A 27161-nucleotide genomic window follows, 5' to 3' on the forward strand; every position below is an offset into this window, starting at 1 on the left:
TTTTTAATATGATAGGATAACACATTTATGATAACACACTGTGACAGAAAGAAACACGTTTACTGCCCCCAGGTTTCCCATCATTTAGCTGTACACACCAGGACAATGCTAAACCAGTCAGCTAGCATGCATCAATCTGTAAATAACAACCATTAATCTGAGACGCCCTTAAAAGTTTTTTTTTTTTTGTCAAGAATTGTGTTACTGTCATAATCGTTCTATCCAAGGCAGATTCTACTAAGTCTTATGAAATAATGTGAAAATTATTTTTGTCGGCTAGAGAAACAATCCTGAATCAGTAAAACCATTTCTGCTAATTTCCTATTCTTCCGAGCAAGAAGGCCCGTTCTCGAAGATATCAAACAAGTAGGTGCACTACAAGGCCATTAGGGATAGCTGCATGATATTAACCCAGATGCAATAAGGATACAGGTCAATTCTTCCTCTTCTTATATCAGCCTAAGGCATTTCTCTTATTAGAAATTGCACAATTGGACATTTCAAAGCTATTTTCAGCTGCACTGGTAATCGTCTCAATAGTCTACAGAAAGGCTGCAATACACAGCGATGCAACATTATTTGCAAAAGATTTATGCCATGCAATTTGAAGGCTTTATTATGGGATGCTTGTGCACATACAGAACACAGAAATCAGCTGTATTTGTTCTGCCTCTCAGCGCGTCCCCCCCAGAAATGCTGAAAGGGGTTTGAAAACAGCAGGTTAGGCACTGTATGAACCCCTTGTGTTCGTGGCTTTCTTTCTACTACTTGTTTTTTGCCTGTCTGTTGTTAATTAAGAGTGCATTATATGTTCCAAAGCTGGCACCACAAAGTGATCACATTGCACATAGGTGTTATGATATGGCGATACGTTTTATATGTGTCAGTAAAATGTAATTATGTTTGAGCTAACACATTTTCTTACTGAGTTCATGCTACAGCCATATATAGTAAGCCTCTATTCATGATACCTTACACCAAACTGGTAGGGTGGCACATCGTTAGTAGTGAATAACATTTCAACTAATTTATCGCATGACTTATTAAGAAAAAAAGAAAATAATTAACCTGGAGGTATATAATGAAACTGTCCAACCCAGCTATTGCAGATGACCATGGCTGAAAACTCCCACTTGTCAATTACAGATGATGTGTCTCGGTACTCGTTGATTTGAGCGATTTCACTCAACGTGTTTCCTTCTTCATGCAAGTCAAGGTTATAATAGTAGAAAACACTAGTGAAGGCTTTGAGTAAATTGTTGATGCTCATAAATTGTTGATGCTCATAATGCATCAGAGTAGAAAAATGCAACATATCTATAAATTTTGCACAGCAGTGCATGATATTGAACTAATTGTTATGAAATAATACTATGTTTTATTCCTTAAATTCCATGCAATTGAAATATTCCTGACAGCTAAAATGATGCCAGTTCATAAAACTGGGAATCATGATAAAAATTTTAACAGATTAGCAAATGGGAGAATCCAGTATATTTTACCAGTTCCCCTGAAAATTAAACCCTTTTTGAAATGTTTTTAATGTTTAAACAAAGCTGGTTACTATATCAGTGCTGCCATTGTATACACCGGAGCAGAGTTATGTCCCAAAACAATCGCTTAATCCACAATACCCTTGACCCCTGTTAGTTTTAAGATTGCATTTCCTTAAAGCAATTCAGAATTATGTCTACAAACCTCATAAGGCTCGATAGGGAAGCTGACACATTTGGAACTGCTGAACAATGGATTTGTAAACACAGAAGATAATTCATTAGAAAGACAAATGACGCTGATACTGCATGGCTAATCACCACTACCCCATAAGAGGTTTTAATTGGAATGGAAAGCCCTTATTATTCATATCACCTGTCTTACAGATTATTTTCCAAAGGCAATTCAATCCTTAATTATTATTACAGATATTTATGAATAAGTGCTACATCTGTTTGGGAGCAGTTTATTGACAAAAACATTCCGATATATAAAACAAGCAGCATGCACAAATCGCCTGCCACTGCACCTGTTACCAATTAGAAATTGATTTAATTAATCTAATAATGTATCTTTATAAAAATGTGTTCTTTATTTCAATGACATTTGGGCATTTATAAATCTGGAGATGATTGTGTGATCACATGTTTGATGTAGAAGGGTGTGTGACATAACTAGCTAGTCAACATTTCTACAGAATTCCCTTGTTATATTTCATAAACAACAAGTATAGGAATTTTAATGGAAGGGAATTATTAAAAGGCTCTATACAGTCTTGCAAAACTGCACCCTGCCAATGCAAAAAAGAGATACTGATTTTTTTTTTTAAAGCCTTGCTCACTGGTGCTCACTCTTTTATAAATAGGTCAATGCACTACATTAAAAAACTTCACCATTTATTTTCAATAGATACATTCACAAATTAAACAATCCTGACATTTGTGTTTGCATAAAAGTAGCTTCCTTTGACACCTGGAATACTCTATCTGCCCCACAGCACTTGCTGGGAATTCTCTGAGAACACTTTTATCAGCTATTTCCAGATGTGTCATGCATGTATGAGCTGCATTATTCAAGAGAGCAAACCAATACATGTGCTTTCCACGATTAATCAACAGTACTAAATCAACAGTACTTTATACAAAATATCTGGGTTTCCTACCATCCTCTCAACTATTGATTAAACTAAAGCGGCAAACCAAGTTTCTTCATGAATTAATTAGCCTGAGGAAAGAGACAGCTTCCTTATCTGTTTGTATGTGAGGCTCTTAAAAAAAAAAAAAAAATACCACACTACTGACAAAAGCGTATTGCATTGCTCATGTCATGACTGCTATTGTACACAAGCGATCAATCAGGGCTATGTATTTTGTAAATATTCAAATATCTGAGCTAGGGAGGAGAAAATGTATTGTTACAGTACAGTAGGTATGCTCACTCATCTAGCAGGGCTCTTTCAGTTCACTATGAAACTAGGTTAAGGTAGACAAAATTGTTTACTTTTCTTATTAAATAGAATGGGCAAGAGCTAGTTCTCAAACTAGCCATTTTCAGTATCCATCTTCATCCAGTTACACTGTATTGTTAAGGAAGGCTGTTTTCAGAAATGATTCCATCCTGCACAACCCAATTGTTAAGTAGTTCTGCTGTTTCATAATGATATGCCATGCTTGTGAAAAACATGTCATGTACATCTAGCCATTGAGCAGAGTTTCACCTATATCAATAGGCAAATCGAATCACAGCAATGCGACAGCTTGTGTCCTTGATGGAACCACTGCAATTTAATCAGAAAGGAATATGCGTTGGTTTTTGAGTATGATAGACAGAAAGCATGATGGTTCAAATGAGATAATGCAAAACAAACAGTGTGAGGGAAATCATAACCTACTTGTGAACTTGTCATTGATTATTTTTGCATTACCTACTGTACTCTGAACCCCACTTCTGAACCCAACCATATGCAATTATGAAATTTGCAGCAGATTCTCCAAAACCAATTTAATGCTAAATGACTTGTATATACTTTACTGCCCAAAAAAGGGCATTAATTATGCAGCTGGGTGAGAAAGGTTAATATGCTGGTGGGGATTTCTTTCATTTAATTGCTTTGTGCGGGGTGAGATGTACTTAGGCAGCAAGCACTCCGTCAGTATGCTGTTCTTACTTTCTGGCTACTTACATCTATAGCCAAAAGTTTTGCATCACCTAGAATTCTAGGATTGAGACATAATAAAAAAATAATAATAATTATGTTCCGTGAACATAATTTAGAGCTTTTATTTAACATTTATTCAAAGAAACTCCAACATGATATCACAATATATATATATATATATATATATATATATATATATATATATATATATATATATATATATATATATTATATATATATATATACATGTGTATAGTTTATATGAATATAGAGCAATTCAACTTTTTCAAGTTTCTGGATTCAGTTCACTGAATGACCTATATATTTAGATGCACAACATGAAAAAATGGTTTGATTTATGATTATTGCACTTGAATGACACCAGGAACATTGCTTCAGCAAGACTATAGAAAGAAGATTGATGCAGTGAGATGGCCATCCTAGTGTAAAGAAAAAATAATTTATGATTCTTTACAAAACAAACCGTTGTAGGATCCCATGAAAATAAATCAAAATCAAAAATAAATCATTAGAAATGTGTAATCTCACTTTGTAAGAAATGGAAGGAATGCTTTAATGTGTTTATGCTTCCAATGGAAAATGATTCAGATTTATGATAAGGATCACAGGATAAACCATGAGTTTATGTCAGGCCATCCTCAGGTTATTATAAGATACTTTTTTTTTTTTTTTTCCTCAGGATGCCTCAAAGCCTCAAGTAAAAATCTATAGTGCATTAACATAGGCAACAACTGTCTTTTAGAGATGATGGGGCCCATGCACGTTTTTAGACCAATACAGGATCTTAATATGTAGCTGACATATATTATATGGATCAAACCGGTTATCTTTTCTCAGGCTAATACATTTTTAATTTGCTTTTTATGTGAAATAAATTGTATAGACGGCTTCACAGCCCAGGCCCATTAAAGCTTTCTGAATCAATAGCGGCTGTAAAAGTATCCCTATAAAGAATGGTGATTTACAAGGAATATTCTCAGCTGGGAAAAACAGCAAGCACCAATTATCCCTTTGAAATTATTCTGGAAGCACGCGATACAAGAAGTTTGATGCTGCGCTTCCTCAGTTCAAGAACAGGAGTACTGTGAGAAATCGTCTACTTCAGTGTTTTGGTAAATAACTGTCAAACAAAATATATGTGAATGTTGACATGTCTGAGAGGTCAATAGCATTCCACAAATATGTATGATGGTGAGTAAGGGGATGACAAGTGATTGAAGTCAGAAGCAGAAATCTGACAATTTCTTCAGAGCTAGGGATTTGGAGCTGGAATATGAAAGACCAGGAAGAACTTTTTAAAAAGACAACCAACATCCTTGGTCTTCGTTATCTATGTTTTCATGATGTCTAAAGAGACAAAAACTGCAGATAAACATTACATTACATATGTGGTAAACTGGGGATTTGTAAGACAATCAAAGGTATGTTACATTAAGTGTCTCTAATTACTGTGAAGCTTCTTAGTAAATACATGTGTACTTACACATAATTACAATGTTATTACACATAAATACAATGTACTTAAGGTGTAAATCTTACATATTAATTACATTGTATTTATGCATAATACAACTGGAATTATGTGTAAGTACACATGTATTTACTAAGAAGCTTCTATGTAAATACGCAGCAATTAGAGACACTTAATATGTAAAGTGTTACCCAGTCAAATAGATAATCTTACGAAAACATTTCTTCTCCGTTTTGATGCATTGAATTTGAACTTCTGTGCTTATTTAGCTAGTATACTATGAAATCGAGAGCACACTAGGGTTGAGCTCCCAAAATACGTCAACAGATCCTCATACCTATTTGTTCAGCTATGCCCAGACACAGACCATTCTGTTATTATTGCTCTTCAAAAATGAAATAAAATAGTAAACCAGCTAACATTGTGCAATATATAATAAAAAAAGCGATAAAGAGAGTAAAAACATGTACACAGTGGAAAATAAAGCCTTTATTCTTATTTAATGATTGTATTTCCTAATTTAATTTAGATTTACTCAGAAGGGAATTTAGAATAGTATTCTGAACAGCATTGATACCATCAGCGACTCATATTTAAACTGGATGAGGTTAATTTATTGACAGTTATTATGAGCGGTAGTTTATTTAATGAGGTAGGCCTGTTGGTGCTAGGATTATATTGGAATTCTGGTGTCGATATAGCGACCTTGAAGAAGGACAGATAACAAAACAAAACAAACTGTAATACAGATAGCTGCTGAGTTTTTTGGGGGGCAATTTGATCAAGCCCTAGACAGGACTTGTTTGTATGAACCAGCATGATGGAGAAAAGGTTGCCCATCACAATATCACTAAAAGATTACAGGTGAGCTTTGCAATGTTATACCTTACTCCGCCACAATGTTACTAACAAATCAAGTGGAAACAATCACCACATTTAATAGGTCTGTATGAGTTGGAGATATGATCAAGTCATGCATGATGTAATGGTTGTTATCATCTATTTATCACAAAAGCATCTTTTACTATTCATTAAAGCCATCAATTCCATACAGTACTGTAGTGCTGGAGAGATGGTGCTTGTGTAGCACTCCAATGGGCACCAGTGGTCTGTAATGCAGACATGGGGATAGACTGGCCCAAAGCACTACAATATAGATCACTGTTCAGAAATAAGACACGTTGGTGGTCCAGTGAGGTAGAAAGTGTTCTTATTTAGCTCAGGTATTAAGTTTTTACAACTGAAAATGAAACAGTGCAAAGCCTTTTAAGAAATAAGAGACAAAAAACAGCAGACAAAAGAGAGCGGATCCAGGCAAATGCAAGGACAGCATTTTCAATGCTGAGTTGACGTGGATTTAATTAGAGCAGGCTGTAATTAGACAGAAGAAGCGTGTTGATTGTTTCTTCCATGTAATTAGAGACTCGCTCTCAGAACAGGGTTGTAAAAACATTTATGTTGCACATCTCTAGGATCTGAGCAGAATTGTGTTGAAATAGCAAGGAGGCTGACAATGCCTCATTGCTCTTCTAAGCCCCAAAATACAGTGAATTGGAACCAGACCTCTGCTGGGTTCTATTTTTGTTTTGCATTGCGCAGTGTAAAACTTGTTTTTGAAAAGGCAGACACAAATTATCTAAAGCTGGAAACTAATCCCTGAAATTCATGCTCGTTTTTTCCGTTCTCAGACAAAGACATTTTATTGTTAAAGGAACCTCTTGCACATTGAGATTATAACAAGTAAATGTGATGCATTGTATGTGTGTCTCTGTGCATTTCTGTATGCTTTTCTTTAATCATACACAAGTCTTAGTCAGTAATGGATAGGAAGCCCACACAGTACTTGTCATATCTATATGTCCGGTTGTGTGGTAGATTTTGGGTGTATCCTGTTGTTTTGCATCAGTGAAGATAGTGTTTATTATGGTCCACTACAAAGAGCAAGGCTTGGGTTGTGGATCAGGTCTAGTGGGCTTCATTCTGTATTGATCTTTATGTAAATTCTTACTTGGGATGCAGTACACACACAGACTTGTTTGTGTGTGTGTGTGTGTGTGTGTGTGTGTGTGTGTGTGTGTGTGTGTGTGTGTGTGTGTGTGTGTGGAGGTTGAAGAGGAGGTTATATAGTGTCGGAGAAGCAAAACTGAAATATATATTTTATGTGAAATATTGCACATGAATAGTCATGTATATGTTAATTCAGGTCATTTTTTTTAACAATATGCTATAATAGTACTACCTTATCACATCTGTGATCAGCTGTGCAGTATAAGGCTGAGATGGGATAGCTGTATGCACTGTAAGTTTGACATGTGAGCTGCAAAGATTGATCTTAGTTTTAAAGTGTGGTTGTGGCTGCCCGGCTTGTTGAAGCCTCTGTATCCACTCCACTGGATCCTAGAAATCACCATCTGTGTCTTTAGGATTGGCAAACGACTAAGAAGATGACTAATCATTCATAGTGTGGTCGATAGCAGACAAGCGAGAAAACGTCAGTCAGTGAGCACAGCTACGCATACACGGAATGCTAGTATTGAGTTGTATTGAACATAACTTAGTCTTAATAAGGTTCTGTGAAACTCTGAAACATCTAACTTCCCATGAGATAATGATTCACAGCACTTGTGGCAACGGTTTTTATAAATATGCATTTTTTTATACTTCTCTCTCTGTTATGAGTGTCTAAGAGAGAGAGAGAGAGAGAGAGAGAGAGAGAGAGAGAGAGAGAGAGAGAGAGAGAGAGAGAGAGAGACCAAAATGGAAATCAAAAAGCAGTTTAATCAATCAGTTCTGTTAAAACCATCTGGAGAGCGCAGATACGAGGCAACATTTTTTTAATCCTTTGTTGATCTACCACGCTAATTGAGAATTTTAGCAAAAATATAGGGAACAACAAAATCCCCATGAGGCCAATTCATCTCAGTGATAATATATTTATATATTTTTTTAATTATTCCACTGATTTCTTAAGGTTACAATAAAAAAAAAAAAACATACAGTATGCGCTCTATATACATATATTAATAATAATAGAAAACGTAATTTAAGGTAACCCTGCATGTAATGCACATATATTTATTGCTGTTATTACATTATTAAAACTTTTGATAATTTTAAGCGTGCTGAAAGTAGTCTAGATACAAATTTGGTGTATTTTAACATATTTTGTTGTATTACAATGTACAAGTTTGATATTAAACAATACATTTTTTTGGGTAACAATACTAGAACGTAATTTATACAGAAAGTCAGCACTTTCTTTTCTCTATGAAAACTGTTGATAATACTGAGTTTAAAAAATTGATTGACTGATTGATAAAACTTTTAGTTGTTCTAATAAATCGTCTTAAATAAGCCTGGGCTGGTGCTGCTGTGCTCCTTGTTTGTGGAACTCTATTCCGGTTGATATTAGGCAGGTTGAAACATTGGCTTCTTTTTAAGTCTAAATTGAAAACATACTTTTTTTATATGTGCTTTTATAAAATTGGTTGTAGCTGAAGTGTATTGTACATATGAGTTCTCCTGTTGTTTTTTTTTTTTTTTTCATTTTGTACAGTGCTTTGGGATACAATGATGTGAAGGGCGCTATATAAAAAATACATTTATGTTGTATTGTAATAACATTGACACTGAAGATTAATGCACATGTTGGGAACCTGTGTGTTAAGTTGAGTATATTTATACAGCATTAAAGGTGTTGTACAAATAAACCAGTGCTTCTGGATACCTGTGATTTTTAGTTACAAACTATTGGAAACGACAGCCTCAAAATTTATAGCATAGACAACTCCTTTCCTAACTTAACTTAATTGCTATCGCAGCTTTGATTAATCTTGTATCCAGAGCTCTCGTTAATAACAAATATAAAACCTGAATTAGACACGGCTAGTACTGTTATTATTTCAGATTAAGGTAAATGCATTTATAAAGTAATGATAACATATCCATATTCAAAAAACAACCAAACACCACCCAAGCCATATTAAACAACAGCACAGTTTTAATTAATGCCCGTCAACTTTATATACCCACTTTTCTAGGGCTTGTGCTCCAATGCCTTTGCTAGCTAAACCTTCCAGTTTAGTAATGTAATATTAGAATGCAAGGCTATATGAACCTAACCCACCTCTAGCTTACCTCTAACACAATGCATTCTGACTTACTGAGGGAACTGTCCAACTTAATGACATTTTTTAAAACTGCTTTCTCTTGTACTGGGAGTGCATATTTGAAAAATAGAGTTTATTTATATAGCTGTTTGAAGACTGATGCTTATTAGGCTCATATACAATGATTGCATTCTGTCTGCCTCTTAATTGCATCTCACTGTCTTAAAGGCACCATTAATGGATACATTTTTAGGAGACGGAATTTAGTCAAATGCAGAGATTGTGGGGAAAAAAAAAATATTGCTAATTTGCAAAACATATGTATAGAGCTAATATAGTGGAGATACATTTTTGTATGCAATTAAGATTTAAAATGTGCTGTATAAAAAACTGAACAATCCCGTACATGTCCCAGCTGAACAGTTACTGTGCACCTTGTTAAGATTGACAGTCTTTATGGGACTATCTGTTACTCATAAACTGCATTCAATTGTCAAGTATAGCCTCAGTGGTGGATTTTGACAACATCAGAAACTCCACAATCAATGGGGCCTCACAAAGTACATTCACTTGCATATATCTCGCAGTGTACATGCTATCTATTTAGACAAGGAGGAGAGTAAGACTAATCTTCAGTGCCAGTTGACTTATGTACAGGTGAAACAACATGGGTAAGTAGGCAAAGATAATGTTCAAATACAAGGTTTTTCTAATATGTGGGCAGTGGGTTTGTAGTTCATGCAGCTCCTATATAAATATGGCAAAAAGGTTTTGTGTATGTGGCAACACGTTGATCATACTGTTGCCTAATTATTATGTTTGCCAATAGCTGGATTGACTAAATATTTCCGTATATAACAACACAGAATTTAGTATTAGTGATTTAACTAAAGAATGTATTTTTGACCAGTTAACTAAAGAATGTATTTTTGACCAATGCTTTGGTCGAGGAAATTGTATATTCTCTGCTGTAGGCTAGTTAATTCCATTGATTAGTTGGTATTAATTTATTTCTTGAAAGAAAACCCACATACACACTTCTGATCCTTGCCCTCTTTTTTTTTTAAATCAAGAACAGGACAGAGAATAGAAAAACCATGTAGCATGGAAACTGATAAATGAGCTAATCAGGATCTACAGAATCTGTCAGAGTGCCCTTCTGAACACTTACTCCCGCAGGATTCATATGCTGTGCTGTTTAAATAACCACCTCTGAGTTCAGAATTTAAAAAGAAATATATCTTAGCTGCTTGTTCACATGTATCGATGGAAAGCAAAGCAAGAAATCAAACACCAAGGCCTTCGGGAAGCTTTAGAACATGCATCAAGACTTCATAAATAATGATGTGACCTGTAGTGATTTGTCCCCCTTTCTCATCCCATCTAATACTTACTGTTCAAAGGATTAGATATATGTTGGCCATTCATTTTAATACAGTTTGATGGTGTTAAAATGTTCATTGTTATAAATAAATAAATGAATAAATACAGTGGCTCTCAAAAGTATTCACCCCCCTTGGATTTTTTCATATTTTATTGCGTTACAACATGGAATCAAAATGGATTTAATTAGGAGTTTTTGCCACTGATTAACACAAAAAAAGTCCACAATGTCAAAGTGAAAAGTAAAATCTACAAATTGTTCTAAATTCATTACAAATACAAAACAGAAAATAATTAATTGCAGACTTATTCACCCCCTTGAGTGAATATTTGGTAGCGGCACCTTTGGCAGCAATTACAGCCATGAGTCTATTTGGATAAGTCTCCACCAGCTTTGCACATCTGAACACTGCAATTTTTACCCATTCTTCTTTGCAAAATTGCTCAAGCTCCGTCAAGTTGGATGGACCTTTGGTGAACAGTAATTTTCAACTCTTTCCACTCCAGGACATTGACCTTTTGTTTTTAAGCCACTCCAGTGTGGCTTTGGCTATATGTTTGGGGTCCTGCTGGGAGATGACTCTTCTCCCAAGTCCCAGGTCTCTTGCAGACTTCAGCAGGTTTTCTTCCAGGATTTCTCTGTACTTTGCTGCATCCATTTTGCCATCTATCTTTACAAGCTTTCCAGGCCCTGACACAGAGAAGCATGCCCATAGCATGATGCTGCCACCACCATGCTTCTCGGTAGGGATGGTGTTCTCAGGATGATGTGCGGTGTTAGGCTTGCGCCAAACAAAGTTCTTAGCGTTGAGGCCAAAAAACTATTTTTTGGTCTCATTACCATAGAATCTTCTTCCACTTGGTCTCAGAGTCTCCCACATGCCTTCTGGCAAACTCTAGCCGAGATTTGATGTAAGTTTTTTTCAACAATGGCTTTCTTTTTGCCACTCTCCCATGAAGGCTAGTTTTGTGAAGCACCTGGGCTATTGTTACCATATGCACAGTGTCTCCCAGCTCAGCTGTGGAAGACTATAACTCCTTTAGAGATGCCATAGGCCTCTTGGTGGCCTCCCTGACTAATGCCCTTCTCGCCTGGATGCTCAGTTTTTGAGGACGGCCTGCTCTAGACAGATTCACAGTTGTGCCATATTCTCTCCATTTCTAAATAATGGACTTTACTGTCCTCCGGGGGATATTCAATGCCTTGAAAATGTTCTTATATCCTACCCCTGATTTGTGCTTTTGAAGAACCTTATTCCGGATTTGCTTTGAATGTCCCTTCGTCTTCATGATGTAGTTTTTGTTAGGAAATGTACTAACCAACGGTGGGACCTCCCAGAGACAGGTATATTTAACCTGAAATCATATGAAACACCAGGTGTGTCATAGCATAGGGGGTGAATACCTATGCAATTAATTATTTTCTGTTTTATATTTGTAATTAATTTAGAACAATTTGCAGATTTTATTTTTCACTTTGACATTATGGACTTTTTTATGTTGATCAGTGGCAAAAACTCCTAATTAAATCCATTTTGATTCCATGTTGTAACGCAATAAAATGTGAAAAAGTCCAAGGGGGGGGTGAATACTTTTGAGAGCCACTGTATCACATTTAAAAAACAAACATGAAATCGTAAGCTAATCTTAACCTGTTTAGTACTTTTAAAATTGAGATCTAATATGGGCTTTTTCTCCAGTTTGAATGATTTGTCTACTTTTGCCATTGGTTTTATAATGTTGTTTCTTTCTGCGTTCTCCTGCCAGGACCCCCTTGAAATGAAATGTATATACCAAGGGTTATATCCTGGTTAAATAAATACATTTGCTTTGAATTTGATTTGCCTGGGGTCGGTACACCATCATTCATATTGAAACATGTTATACATATATGTGTGCATTGTTTATCTTTGTTGGAATATCATTGCCAAACACTCTTCAAGGATTTTAACAGATGTGAAAACCATTTTAAATTACAGTATTGCTGGTTGAAATTGGGTTATTACCCCAAAAGTACAATTGATTGTAATTCTAATTTAATTCCAGATTCACAGCTTTAAAGATAAAATCCTTAGCGAAACTAAATCCATAACCAAAGCACTGATTTTCTTCAATGCCAGCGACGGGTTTCATGCTGATGTATGCAAATCTATAGGCTTTGTATCCTGCTTTACTGGTGTATTATCTCAATTATATTCTTGCATTACAGAAAAACAAAGATATTGGTTTGCATCTTCTGGAGGTTCAAACATTAAAAGAAGATTCTGCTTTATTCCATTTTTCTAAATACATTTTATCCATAGTACTACGTGATTCCAACAAATATTAATAGCATGATATATTAGGGTACGCTACTTTGAAATGGCAATTATTTGGAAGGATTTCTTTTCAATTGCAGTGTAAGGGCTTATCCCATTGCACAATCCATTGTATGGCATGTCTCTGAACAAAGTCTCCTTGAAACAGGGGCAGCAAATCTGCTTGTTCTTTTTTATAAGCAAATGCTGCTTGATACGCCACCAGGGAAAGACAGCAAGTGAATGCTCTAACCAACCTGACTGCATGTTAATAGAGACACCAGTACAGGGAGAAGAACTGAGAAAGCTTGTCTTAAATAGCGCTCTATTATTTATAGAATAGAATACCCTTCCAGCATCTACTGCAGATTTGTGTTATGGCATAGCCAGACTGTAAAGCAGACTATAGAAACCTTGGTTGTATTTTTACAGTAATTACAAATCATGTGAAAAGCCTGATAACATTTGCTTTGTTATTACACAGTGTCATTAAAAGCATTCTTGTTAGTGGATAGTTTATAAAGTTGTCATTATATATAATATGACATAAACACATTTCTCAAAAGCACACTTTTTTTTATTACGTTAAAAACTTTATTGTAATTTAAGAACATTCTGAAAGTTCCTATTATTGTTTCTAAGACATTTCCACTGAAGTAGTACCTTTACCCAAATAAAAGTATACAATGTACAGAAACATTAGCTGACACAATCCACATTTTGTGCTTAACGTTTTATACAGCATCACAGAAACGGACTGATAATCTGAAGAACGCATTAACTATACCATGTTAACATCTTACCTACACAAGGTGTGCACACAACAGTGTTTTGGGTAATTAAATATGAATCAAATTGAATCACATGACCAGTTTAGTGCTGGCAAAAGTTTAATGCCGTTTTTGTGATTCTTTATGCTGTTTTGGTGCAGTTGGTTTTGTGGTTTATAATTTTAACAGGACACATTCAAACTTAAACAAAGTAGCTCCTGTTTGAAAGGGAGGGCTTGTATCTGTTTGTAGGGGCTGCAGCTGTTGAGGCTCCAGCAGTTTTATGTAACAAGAAACAGCTGTAAGTCTTAAGCATGAACTTAATCTTGTCTTAAAGATTTCCAATAAGTTTTGATTAGGCCTGGTTTTCTTGTTTCCCTTTAGTATGCTGTTCTGTTTCCGTGAACCAGTTTGAAGAAAAAAAAGGGAATCGAATGATTCACAGGTTAATGCAAAGCCTCTGCCAGCTACATACGTTCACCTCAAGTAATTTGTATACATCTGGAACACAAATAAAGCTATCCCTTGTTATTTCAGAATTCAAGAATTCGCTTTTTTGTTTTTTGGTGCGCAGACCAGATAGTGAAATGAGGAGGGAGCACTAGAGTTCAAGCTTGTTAACGCCATCCACAGAATTCAGAAACTCTGCACTTGTGGCCACTATAATTGAGCTCAACTACCTCTTGACCTCACTCCTAGGGATCTCTATAAGCAGAGTATTAAAGTGCTTTCATCCTTCTGCAACAGAAGAATAAACTTTCGCTCTAGCCAGGTCTAAAGCTAACCCATAAGGATTACAGTATTTTCAAATTGTTGCTAAAGTCCTACCTAAGCTCTGGCAGGCTTATGTGTGAATGCAGTTTTAAAAGAGCTTCCTGTTATGAGGGTGGAGTAGTCTCTGTAATACCCAGCCTCATCACATTTGTGCTAGGTCTGTGATCAGAGAGAGGTCCTCTTCCAAAGGATAGCTGGAGAGTCAATAGTAAGCCCTTCTTTTCTGCAACCTGGAGCTCTAGCCAGCAAGCTTTTCATACAGCATCTGTAGGATTTTCAGCTGTGGGCTGTTTTCCTTTAGTCATAAACTCTTATAAAAGATGTGCCCATAAGTATCAACGCCCCATTCGGTGTTATATTGATCCCCTAGAAGTCTTTCTCAATGATGCTCGTCAAAGATTATTTACATTATTATTTTATTTTTGTAGTATATCCTTCAGTGTTTTATAGTTCTGGATGAATACTTTCCCCATATGTTGTCTGCAATAACAATTGATTTTGGAGTCAATGTTTTTAGAACTGGGGTGGAAGCATCAAGGTTGGTTCATAGCCCATGCTATTGACTGTTGAAACTGTTTATAAGAGTAGAAATGTGGTCATACCAAATTTTAATAAAGGTTACTGGATGTCAGTACTTACAAAAAAACCCACAATTTTGTCACAGTTTAGTTTAGGTATCCGTTATAAGTGGTTTTATACAATCTAGAAACATTGTATTAATTATTAAAGATAATAACTCTTCTATAACGCACGTTTAACCTAATTGTTAAGAATAAAATACAAAGGAAAGTGTAATCAACTTTAATAAATGTATTGGTGTTCATTTTTATTTTGGACTTATGGTACAAAACTATTATGTGTTGTTATTATGTCATTTTAAGTGAATCACTTTTTCATTCGCTTGTCACAATGCTTTCAGGCAGCTACAGCATTCGGTGAGTGTCTCAAACCACACAGTGTCAACACTCATGGACACAACTGTATAACATGACATGGACAGCGCACGGCTGGGTTATGATTCTATTCCTGCCTTTGAAACATTTGAGAGGAAAGTGACAGAGGCTCGTTCGCATGGCTTCTTCGCAAGGTCTAAATGAGGTTTTCACCATGCCCTAGAGAAAATACACAAATGACATACATTTTCAGTGTTCCAAACCACTCTTCATCATTCTACAAAAATAGTGAATATGAAGCAGCCAAAAATTTCACATAAGCAGCTGATATTTTTAGAAAGTGCATGGTTGGGATAAGATGAATTATTTATAGAGGATATACATTTATCACAGACCACTGTGGCATCCGAACAGTCAATTATTTCTTTGCGCTATTGGCATGCAGTAAAAGAGGAGGGAGAGGGGCTGTATAAAACCCCATGAAGTTATAAATTAGCAATAAAGGAAGGGGATGTGGAAGCCTCAGGTAAACTCATACACATACACTGTGCCCTTTAGAGCTACACATACTTGTATTAAAGAAAGCTGATAAATGAAAGCCAGACATGTGTGCTTTCATGTGGAAGATACCCTGTGAGTGTAATTTCAAGGTGAACAATGCAGTTTCTATTCAAGCATTTCATATCCACAGAGAAATATTACTAAGAATATAACTTTGTCTGAGGCAGTATCATGTATACATATACTTATATACTGTATGCTCTTTTTATTTTAATATATATTTTTTTTATTTATTATTATTATTATTATTATTATTATTATTATTATTATTATTATTATTATTATTATTATTATTATTTGTTTTAAAGACGATATTTCCTAAGGAGGTCAGACTGCCACATGTATTTTCTCTCCGGGAATCTGTCTGGAATTTTGATTTTGTGGAAATCCTCGATGCATTTCTCCAGCTCTTCCTCCATGGTTAGCTTTTCCTTGGTGGGTTTTTTTTTGCCGATGTTGGATTCGCGAGAGCTGCTGGTCAGAGTCCTCAGCAGGTCACTCTTCCGACGCAGCTCGGACTGCTGTAGCTGCTGCACGGGGCCTTTCTTTAGGGGCCGGTCGAGAGTCTGGATGTTGGGCTGGCGGCTTACCGGTCCACAGATGACCGTTTCCTGTGGAGAGCTCGCCTCGGATTGGCTCTCGGAGCTGGAGGTGGAGAGTTCGTTGAAGGACGTCCCACTCTCCCCTTCAGGGTCTACCTTGTTGGTTGTGCAGCAGCAATCACAGTGAGGGGACATCCATTGGGAAGGACCACCTGAAAGAGAAGAAAAGGCAGAAATGAGTTTTGCATTTCCTCTCAGTGCCACACTTACCTAAAAATCAATACATACAGATGACCCTGTCTCTAATGGTTTAAGATGAGGAAAGAGCTCAGATCTCCACCTGATCTACAGTGGAATTGGGTCTTATTTCAGAATAGGCAGGGTCAACTGTGAATAATAACTTATTATAAATAATCTTGTTAATACACTGTATAAAACAATTGTGATTGTATAAAACAATTTTTAAAAAATGAAATATCTAACAGAGAATATGAGTCTCTTGAGTGTGTTCCTGTCACTGAAAATCCCCAGTGAGTTTCCCACTTTAATATACTTAGATCTGACAGCATATAACAGCATGTTCACTTGTATTAAATAAAATGCACACAACTGTATATAAACATAATGATTGTCTCAAGCTTTCTCCCACAAGCTACTTGTCAATAAAGGTAAGACGAGGGATCTCAGTGGATAGGTATCAGATATTAAAACTGCAGCATCCCGTAACCTTGTTCTTTTTCTTTTTCAGTATACACAGCACACTTTACGTGTGCTTGTCAGTAATGGAGCTGGAAAACGCAAAGCAGAGTATTCTAGGATGAGCAGTACATAGAAACTAAACCGTTTAAAATGTGAAATAACCAAAAGACCAGGCTGAGCAGACCTCAGAATTATTACTTGATGTGGGTTACTGCAAAAGGGTTTTTCTTTTTTTTTAATTAACTTTTTTTTTTTTTTTTTTTTTAGTGCGTTCATTCATGACGATTCAAGAAAAGACTCCTGTATTATTTTGATAACTGCATGCCTGATTGATGGTAAGATTGCATGTATAGGATAGGAAATGCCTGTTTCAAGGGCGGCTATACACTTCAGCAATCTCAGAACTCGATAAACAAAGCTTTCCCTCAGCTACAGTGCAATACTAGTACAGTAGCCATGCAGAATGGAATCTCATTTGTAATTGTGATTCCCATTGTACTCTGGTATCAACAACTTCATACTGTAGGCACCTGCTGTTCACACCTGCATTTTCTATTTTATGTCTAGCCACCTGCTGCATATACTCTACACAGTACCCAAGCAGTATACATCATTTATATTCTTCTATTATACCATAATCGCAATATGTGGGATATTTTACGATAGTGTCATTACTCTTCCCCTCTCCACTGAAACTTCAGGTCTCAGGTAAGTCTTATGTAAAAAATTAAAAGCAACAGCTAAGAAAAAAAAAAAGACAACTGGCAACACAATGAATCAAGGCAAATGCATATGAAGCATGTCTTAATTTCTTGTTTAAAGGAGTGGGGTTTTTTTTTGTTATTTTTTTTATCAAATATTGTTGGCAGTAGTCTGTTTGGATAACAAACTCATTTTGTGGCAGTGTTTACTGGCAGCTAAATAAATAATTGCAAGAGAGAATATACCTTTGGAAATAATCTTCAGTCACCAAAGGGATGGAGTAGAAATCACATCTGTTCACTTATTTGCACCTACTTGGCAACGTGTCTTCTCTATAAACATTGAAAAATAAGTGCAAAAGAAAATTGCTTTACATTTGTTTTACAGGGAGTGTTCTACAGATAGAGCATGACATGCAATGTGTCTTCCTGCTTTTTTTGTATTACTACTAGGGTATATACAAATTCAGATTTGGATTTTTTTTATCTTGCTACGTTTGCAACATTTAGTCACTGGGTGGCACTGTGTGCATTGCTTTAAATGCTTTAAAAGTAAGATGCAGCTTTACATTTTTACAAGGTAATATAGGCATTACAGGATTTATAGTTAAACTATTTGTAGAGGTGTGTTGATATATATGAAAGTACTACATTTTAAAGTCCTTTCAACAAGACAAATCCCTTGGATGTAACATCATTTTTATGAAGCTTTTGCCTTCAAAGCTTAATAACTGTTTTTACACATGTCTTCTTCCTGATGTTGAAATTAACGTGCAGAAATACAAACCCAAATCCTTTCACAGTGGGATCTATTTCTGAACAAGACCTTCTTCCTGTTGTCTTTCTACTCTTTGCTTTAAGCCTGTTTTTATTCTCTTCCTGGCATTCATCCCATTTTTCTGTAATCAATCTGATAACAGAAACAATCAAAGGTGGTAGTGGGGATCTTATCTGCATTGGAATGTAGCTAGGTCCTTGACTCAAAAGAGAGCCATGTGATTTAATATCCATAGTACCCTGTTTCTCCGAATCACATAACTCCACTTGCACTCTATCATGCACAACTTTTATTTTATGTTAAACACACTTCACCCTGCAACTGATGAGTTTATTATCCAACAGAGCAGTTTGCATATCTATTACCAGCGAGATTGCTCTGTGGTGATCATAACTATATCACCTGAGAATGTTCTCGCATCACTTACTGCAATAGAATATGAAGCTGTGAAGCTATCACTCTTTGGGAATGTTTTCAGGCACGTAACACAATCAAACACTAATATAAAGTGAAGTAAAGAGCAGCATGCCACATGCAGTCTCACACACAAGATAACAGAGCTGCTCCCCAGTCAGGCACATTAGTGTTTCCTACAATGCCTACTGCACTATTTCCCTATGTATGTAACTATAATATTTGCCTGCATCACTGGGTTTCATTTGATCAATACCCTTTTCTCTGATATATTTCTTACATGCAATGTGTTTGGAATGCACTGTTATAAATGACACAAAAGGAGAGCCACACTGGATTCATTTATAGACACAGTTTAGGAATCACATTCAGATACTTAGCACTATGCTGGGCTCCCTGTTTTTCTGTTTTTTTTTTTTAGTCCAACAATAATTGGCAGTAATTATTTGTAGGTTTTAAAAGGCTAACACTTGATCATCCTACATTTTGTTCTCAGCATCATTAAGTGTTTTTAATCAGAGATGCAACCATGAGGCTGTGTATGAACATAACACACAAGAACCACAAACTATATACAAAGTAGGGAGAGCCAAATCAAAAATAACAAAAAGGTTGCCCCTTTGATATGGGCTTACATTATGCCCAGTGGCTGACTGAACTGAATAATATAGAGCTTTAGTTGGTCTACTTCACAAGCATAGCAAACAGTTCATTGGTCGTAACCTACCCTAAGAAGGAGTTTTCTAATCACGTTTTTACTTGCAGTAACATATATCTGAAACACTGTACTAAAAAACACAGTATTTTAGTGTGGCGTGCAAATCTGTTTTGATATGTATTTTTCAGATGCCAGGTATGCTGTTTGCTTTACTATATCTGTTGTGCTTGTTCTGCATTACTGTACAGTTAACTTTTACATTTGAAGTGCATTTAATGTTTTCCTTCTAATGATGTACAGTTCATGTTTCCTCATTTAAAAAAAACATTGCTTTATAACTTCCCAAACCGCCTTAACATATATCTGCTTTTTTTTTCAAGAGGCTTTTTATATTTATTTATTTGTATTCCTTTTTTTTTTTTTTTTTTTTGCATAATTTGAAGACAAATATTTTGCAAGACAGTGATATAAAATTGCTTTTATTCTGAAACTTTAATTTATCTTAAGTGGAGCACTTCCATTGCAGGAATACCCATGGCAATAAAAATAAATGAAGCAGTCCCTTTAACATCTAATGTTTATCAATATTCCCCTGGTTTGTGAAATCTATTCAGCCATAATTGGTTCTCTTCAGGCTATTGCAGGCTATTCTTGGTGAAGATTTCTCTATTTTTAAACCTCTGCAAATAAAGCAAAACCATGTTTTCAAACAAAGATAAAGTTATGTGTGTGCATCACCAATACAGTGAGTCATACAGTATATGGAAGTTATGTGACCTGAGAGACAGTATATTTAAAGTACTGTAACTAACAAGAAGATCTTAAATCACAAAGATGTAAGTACAGGTGCAGTGCAAATAACTGGAGATGCAAAATCGGCCAGGCAATTATTTTGCACTTGATCTATGTAAGCGTAAGAGCAATGCAAATTACTCAACACACACAAACAATGAGCTGCAATCATGATAATGAGGGTCTCAACGAGTGCATCGGTATATTTATTATTTGTATTATTTGTGGGGCACGAAAATACAAAACAAAAAACAAAATATGTCAGAAGATGGGAAGCAAAGTTCTCTTGGCGCACGGCCAACAAAAGAAAAGTTTTCTGATGAAGGTAGTAGATAGTCCTTAGAGCCTCAGCCTACATCAGTTATGCTAGTATCCTTAAGAAAGTATATATCTATATTGGCCTGCCCTTTTCAGTATGACATCCAGAAATTTGCCTAGCACTCTGGAAAAGGTGGATTGGGCTATCCCTCCAGACATTCCAACTGTAGTCTTAAAGGAACCAGAGGCTAAGTAGTGCAGAGAACACAGCACTTTCACATGGGCAGGGATAGCAGTCCCTAGGTTAATGCTGGGATGTAGTTTACCCCTCAATTCAGCTATCAGGTCTAGGTTGACCTGCGGAGTGAGACAATAACACTTTAGCACCACATCCTCCAGTATCCCAAACCAAGTGACCCTGGAATTGAATATGCAGGGTCTTCTTCATCTTGCCCTTCCCTCCAAACGCGTTCCTGCCTCTTCTCAAAAAGAGCTAAGTGTCACCGCATCAGGAAGTGAACCACAGCAGCCATCCTGAAGCCAGTGACAGGTCTTTGCAGGTGTGTGCTTTTATACAGCTCTTAGTTACTCGCTTCTATAATGGTTTGCAACTTGTAAGAAGAGGTGTAACGTTTTTGGAGAGTCAGCAATTGCCTAAGTGCAAGGCAAAATCTTTAAATCATATAATAATGATTGCGCCCGCTTAGTATCCCAATTCCATGTCTTCATTTGATTGCATTTCAATATAATTTGAATGGATTAATGATGGTAAAGTGCAAATTTGCTAGCGGGTGCAGAACGCCTGATGAATACTATTCTTTACATAAGCTACATTATGCAGGTTTTGAGTCCGCAAATCACTTTGCGCATATCCTTACATCTACCCCTATATATGCACCATAGTTGATCTTGTTAATAAACAAACAATATAGCCTAAGGCACTTTATTTTATTTTTTAATTTATTATTTATGAATTTCGATTTGTTAGTTGGAAGCAGTTTACTGGAAGACATTATCTGGATATAGTATCCAATATGAATCACGTTATATAGCAAGAAGATCCCTTTTGCTCTCCAGTCTGGGGTGATATCAATAGCTAGGTATAAAGCCCTCTTAGATCATTAAGCAAAGTTCAGAATTTATGTATATTAATGAACAGAAACCAAGTGAAAAATATTATGATAATACATTTATAATCCATGCTTTTTTATATAAATTACAATGTGAGCATATTTACAAAAGGCAACACTTCCTTAAAGTACTATATAGTATACCATACAGTGTATATACTAATCTAAAGCTATGATATTTTTAAATACAAATATCAATGTATGTAAAGGATACAGAAACGATACATATAGTTCTAAGTTCCAAAGCATGGATAGCTTAGCAGTTAGAGAAAAAGAAAGGGGTTGGAAGCTCTCTCAATTTCCTCATATCTCCTAACAACTAAAATAGCTACATAAAAGAATGTACTGCATGTCTATTGAATTAGGCTATTCTGAGAAATAAAAGTCATGATTTCAGGATGTTATGCAGCTAAACGTAGGGATGAGAAGGTCACCAAAAGTCAAAGAATCAAGGAGATCAAAGAGTGAAATATTCCTTTGATGACAAAGAAGCTAATAATTCAAAATCTGGTCCAAGATATATATATATTATAGTGGTTATTTTTTTAATGTTTTTGTCAGCAGACATCCTTCCCCAAAACGAATATTTGGGCAAAATGGTATCTCAAATTTATAGGTTAAAACAAAAACAATATATTTGGACCGAGTAAGGTGGTAAAAATACATTGTTCTTAAAAAAAGTTTAACTGAACTCCCCAAATTTGAGGTTTGTAGATAATCTTGGTACCTCCCTAACACACCTGCAACACCACTGAATACCAACTTTCACCTAAATACAGCAAGAAAACATCTTTACCCCAGTACAGGGTAAGCATAGGGACCGAAGACTTGTTTGATCTAAAGCCTTTGCTTGCCCATGCAGAGTAGTGCTGCATTTGTTTATGTCACTCACTGTCTAAAAGGTCTCTTGATCGATGAGCAAGCTCCTCCTAATTGGTGTTGTGAAAAATAACTTCAGACTCTGTAGTATAGCTAAATCTGTCTGCAGCCTATGTTTTCTTGTCTAAATAAAACGACCAAGCTATACCTAAGGAGCAGTGACAAATGCCAAGAACAAAATGGGTTGTTGCAGCATCCACTTTGCCAGCAGAAGCTGACAAAACCACTGTAATGCCGCTCCTCTGTTGCAGTTTAAAATATTGACGCCGCTCAGAATGTTTTTGGAACATTTATGGAATTCCACCAGCCATATCCAGGAGAAGGTGGCCAGTTGGGAAATAAAAGGAAGGGTTTTAGGAGCAGTCGCATAAGCTAGTGAATTGATACCTGGAGGCATTCTTTTGAAGAAATATAGTGAGAACATGTTATAAAAGACAGGAATGGTCATTACCCTTACAATACATCTGCACAGTTATTCTACTAATAAACTTAAAGATTTTAAAGGAAATGCTCCAATGACTCCTGAATAAAGCCATATTTAAATGAAAGTAGACGTGGTAAAATACATAAAATCTACAGAACATTACTCTAAAACTGGCCATAGTATCAGTGAATTTCCTTTACAGACTAGACCAGTCTAGAATTGTAGTTTCTCCTTATCCACTTCTCTTTTAATCCTGATAGACATTTTTACATTCTGATAAACAATGTTCTATAATATAGGAATAAAGCAGCACAAATTAAAGCCTTTTTAAAATCCAACACAGATATCAATAAAAACACACTTAGATAAAACAAAAATGCTAACTGTAATTTATAAGCTCCGACCTAAAAACATACATAAAACCATTTATCGACTTTTTTTTTTTTTTTAATATTGATCAACATATACCCGTTCCTTTTTGTATGTATAGACACCTTAGGGAAGTAATAAATAGCAGACCATAGAAAAAATATGAGTGAATCACAAAACTGTGTTGCAAGTGAATGGCGCTTGTCAATATCACGTACATGATAACCCCAAAGACAATCAATATTATTGCAAGGAGAATACTCGCATGTGTTTAAAAGTTCACTTGTGTGGTCAAGTTACCGACTGACATCAGCTCCACATTCATGGCCATGCTGTTGACATATGAGTAGTTACATTGCGGTTTTTATTGAATAGATTTTAATAGATGTATAATGAAATCACTATAAGCTGAAGAAATTCCTATATTAATGTAAATATAAGGAAGTCGTCATGGCTGTATATCTTAACCTGTAATCACAACTAAATTAGCTAGAGCTGGAAAGTGCCGGCTGTGATAACTGGTTCAACTCTAATTCACTGTCAATGCATATGGCTGGAGTCACAGCAAAGTCAAAATCAACACAACAGAGCTCTTCCCACTAACTATCCCCCAAAAAAGTTTCAAGTCATTGTTTAAAAATTTAAAAATTTTTCACTCCATTCTGTAACTGTATATCAACAGCAAATTCAGGATCAAATTTAGCAAATATTATTTATTTTATTTTTTTCTAAACAACACATTGTCAAACAAATTAATATTTCATTAACCATATCATACATCTTTAATATACTGAAATTTAATACATGTACACCAGTCATACTAGACCAGGGTTTAATCACACTATATCTGCAGAGTAACTCCACTTGTTCAATGCAGCCATACCTGTTCTTGTGAAAATCTAGAAACTGCCAGCCTGCTGATGCCAACATTAATATTTTGACTTGGGTAAAACTGCTTTCAACAGAATTGTAATTCAATACATATTTTTTTCATGTTTAATTTAAGATACCCTTCAGATTCAGTCCCAAATGACATCTAACATTTTTTTTAGAATACAATTATTGTACCATTTCTATTTACATTGAAAAATTATATTTCTTATAACACTATTGTGAATTTAATCACACATGCACTGAAAGTTTAAATAGGAATCTACAGTTAGAAAGGATAAGGAAAGTTTTCTGATTCTAATGTAGTTTTTCTATTCAATTCCCTACTGTTTCTCAATGTAGTTATTGAATGGAAAATGGGGTTAAGTCTGTTCCATTCAGCTTTATTACTGTGGGTTTTCAGATACATTTTCAAGCTGTAGTGTGTACTTAAAAAATGCAGTACTTTGCTGTGGGAGACAGAGCTACTGAATTACTTAAAACTCTACCAAAGTGAATGTGATAAACACCAGCAGATTGCATGTAATAGCAGGTGATGGAAAGTTTATGCCAACTGGGAACAGTAGAGCCAATCTCAGTTGCACTGGTTCAGTACAGCATGCTCCCGTCTATAGCACCTTGGAGAAGAAATTATTTATTCAATGCAGTCGCTCGGTTTTGGACCACTGGGAGATCTCACACATATACAGAGGTCAAGTAATGAAACCTGTCCATAGAACACGGTTGTGAAATTGTAAAAGGACTGAAATAAATATATAAGTCCCCCCTTATTTTTCGACCACTCTGAATAAATGGTTTGATCATGAAAAAAAGTGATGTTCAAAATTAATAAAGCAAAGCGCCGTTTCTGGCAGGGAACTCATTTTAACCTTAGATCAAATCTCGTAAACATCAAGCATGGTGTATTTCAGGGGCTTCCAATACCAGATCAAATCATCAACCAAATAGCTAGCTTATTGATCCTTGATAAGCAATACGTCCAATGATCATTAATGAAAGGATTTATATCTTACCTCAATCCACCACGTCCCTGCTGTGCTCCAGAGTTTGCCTCCTCCTCCCCAGCCTCCCCAGCTTCCACCTGCTTTTTGGCTTGGTCTAAGGGGAGGGCAGCTATCCTGTCCCCCTTGCCCATGGCTTCCCTACAGTCAGCCTTTTCACTTATATGTGAGCTAATTTATGAGCAGGGGTACCTCAAAAATTGAGGCCAAAGAACGTACTGTAAAATATGTATAACGTAGCAGTGTTATCTAGTCTATGTTTTAGAAAATAATCTATGGCATGAGTTTCTTGGCTGAGTAAGTTGAGTATGGTTTTTAGCGTTTTTCCTTTAAGATTCCCTTTGTGTATAATATCCTGTTGCTGTGATTACTTCCTGGTGACTTTTTTAGAACTCAGATGTGATAGTCTTACCCATGACAGTTTGAACTATTATCTAGTCTCTCTCTCTTGTCAGAATTCAAATTTGTTTTGTTTGTTTGTTCATCAACTGTTTTGCAACTGACAAGCAGGTCAACCGACAAAGCAAAGAGAATCAGATTTGCAGAGAGATGCATTTTGGTGTAATTTGCATAACAGTGGAAACCTCAATCATGAAGGTGATGTGACCCACATGAAGCAAGCACACTGTAAACAACAATAGGACTGAACCATAGGGAGTCCCACAGACTCCTTTAATATCTGAAGAGGAAATGTTAGCCTTAAGGCACAAAATGCCATTTATTTCTCAGAAAAAAAACAAAACAAACAAAAAACACATAAGCCAGCACAGTAACTGTGATGAACTTTTTATCGAAAGCACCACCGAGGTCTGACAAAATGAGAATAGGCAAGTTTTCAGAATCAGATATCAATAATAAATATTTTGTTATATAAAATAAAGCTGTTGGAGGCTAGTATCTGTTTTAGGTATGCCAGACGGTTGTAATAATGATCTGGGTCCATAAGAAGAGTTCTTTGGCAACAGACTTTTTAAAATTATATAACAGTACTGTAAAGAGCAAATGCAAAACATGATCAATCACAGGCAAATGTGACATCAACCTTGGTCACATATCAAATTGAGCAATAAAAATATATATTGGTTCTTGTACAGTAGAAGTTACTGTATGCCAAGGATTTACAAAACAACAAGGGGGTGCATTATGGATAAGTAAGGGATAAGGTGTCTGGCTAAGTTCTCCAGTCAGTTCCTTTATCTTGTCAAATCAGGTGGAAGCTGTTCTGCTGTCTTACAGGAGAGATAATGTCATGCTTAGACCCTTGCGTGTTACATGGATTGGAATCTGTCTTCCTTCATTCCTATAGTTTGTTCTCCAGGGACACTCTGTGGTAGCCTTTGCCGTTACTGGCTCTAAAAGCTAAAATGTCTTGTTTCAGCACAGTGATCATTGAGATCACTGAGGGTGGCAGAGTCAAGGACTGCAAAGGGACATACAACACTGCACATGCCCATTCAGGCCCTGAGGGCACACACGTGGTCATGTGCCTTATGGATTTTCACTCACTCTCCATACTGAATAAAAATGATAATAATAATAATAATAATGACTGGGGATATAGTCTAATGAATCAACGTTCATGGTTATTGCTGCAAACTCCTTGTCGGCCTTCATAATACTGTATGGGGTGCACATACTTATGGAAAACAGTATTAAAGCTAGCCAAAAATAGTAGCGATGGGTTCCTTTAGTGT

The 27161-nt window shown here is 35.9% G+C and overlaps 1 protein-coding gene across 1 annotated transcript in view; it reads right to left on the reverse strand.

The window, feature by feature from the left end:
* Window positions 1–16233: 16233 nt before the first annotated feature.
* Window positions 16234–27161, reverse strand: part of LOC121297514 (BTB/POZ domain-containing protein KCTD16-like) — a 41254-nt gene continuing 30326 nt past the window's right edge. The window contains exon 2 of the mRNA XM_041223863.1: window positions 16234–16685. Coding sequence (XP_041079797.1) covers window positions 16234–16685 — 452 coding nt within the window. The remainder of the gene's footprint in view (window positions 16686–27161) is intronic.

Source organism: Polyodon spathula, chromosome 22, assembly GCF_017654505.1.
Source record: "Polyodon spathula isolate WHYD16114869_AA chromosome 22, ASM1765450v1, whole genome shotgun sequence".
Taxonomy (NCBI): Eukaryota; Metazoa; Chordata; class Actinopteri; order Acipenseriformes; family Polyodontidae; genus Polyodon; species Polyodon spathula.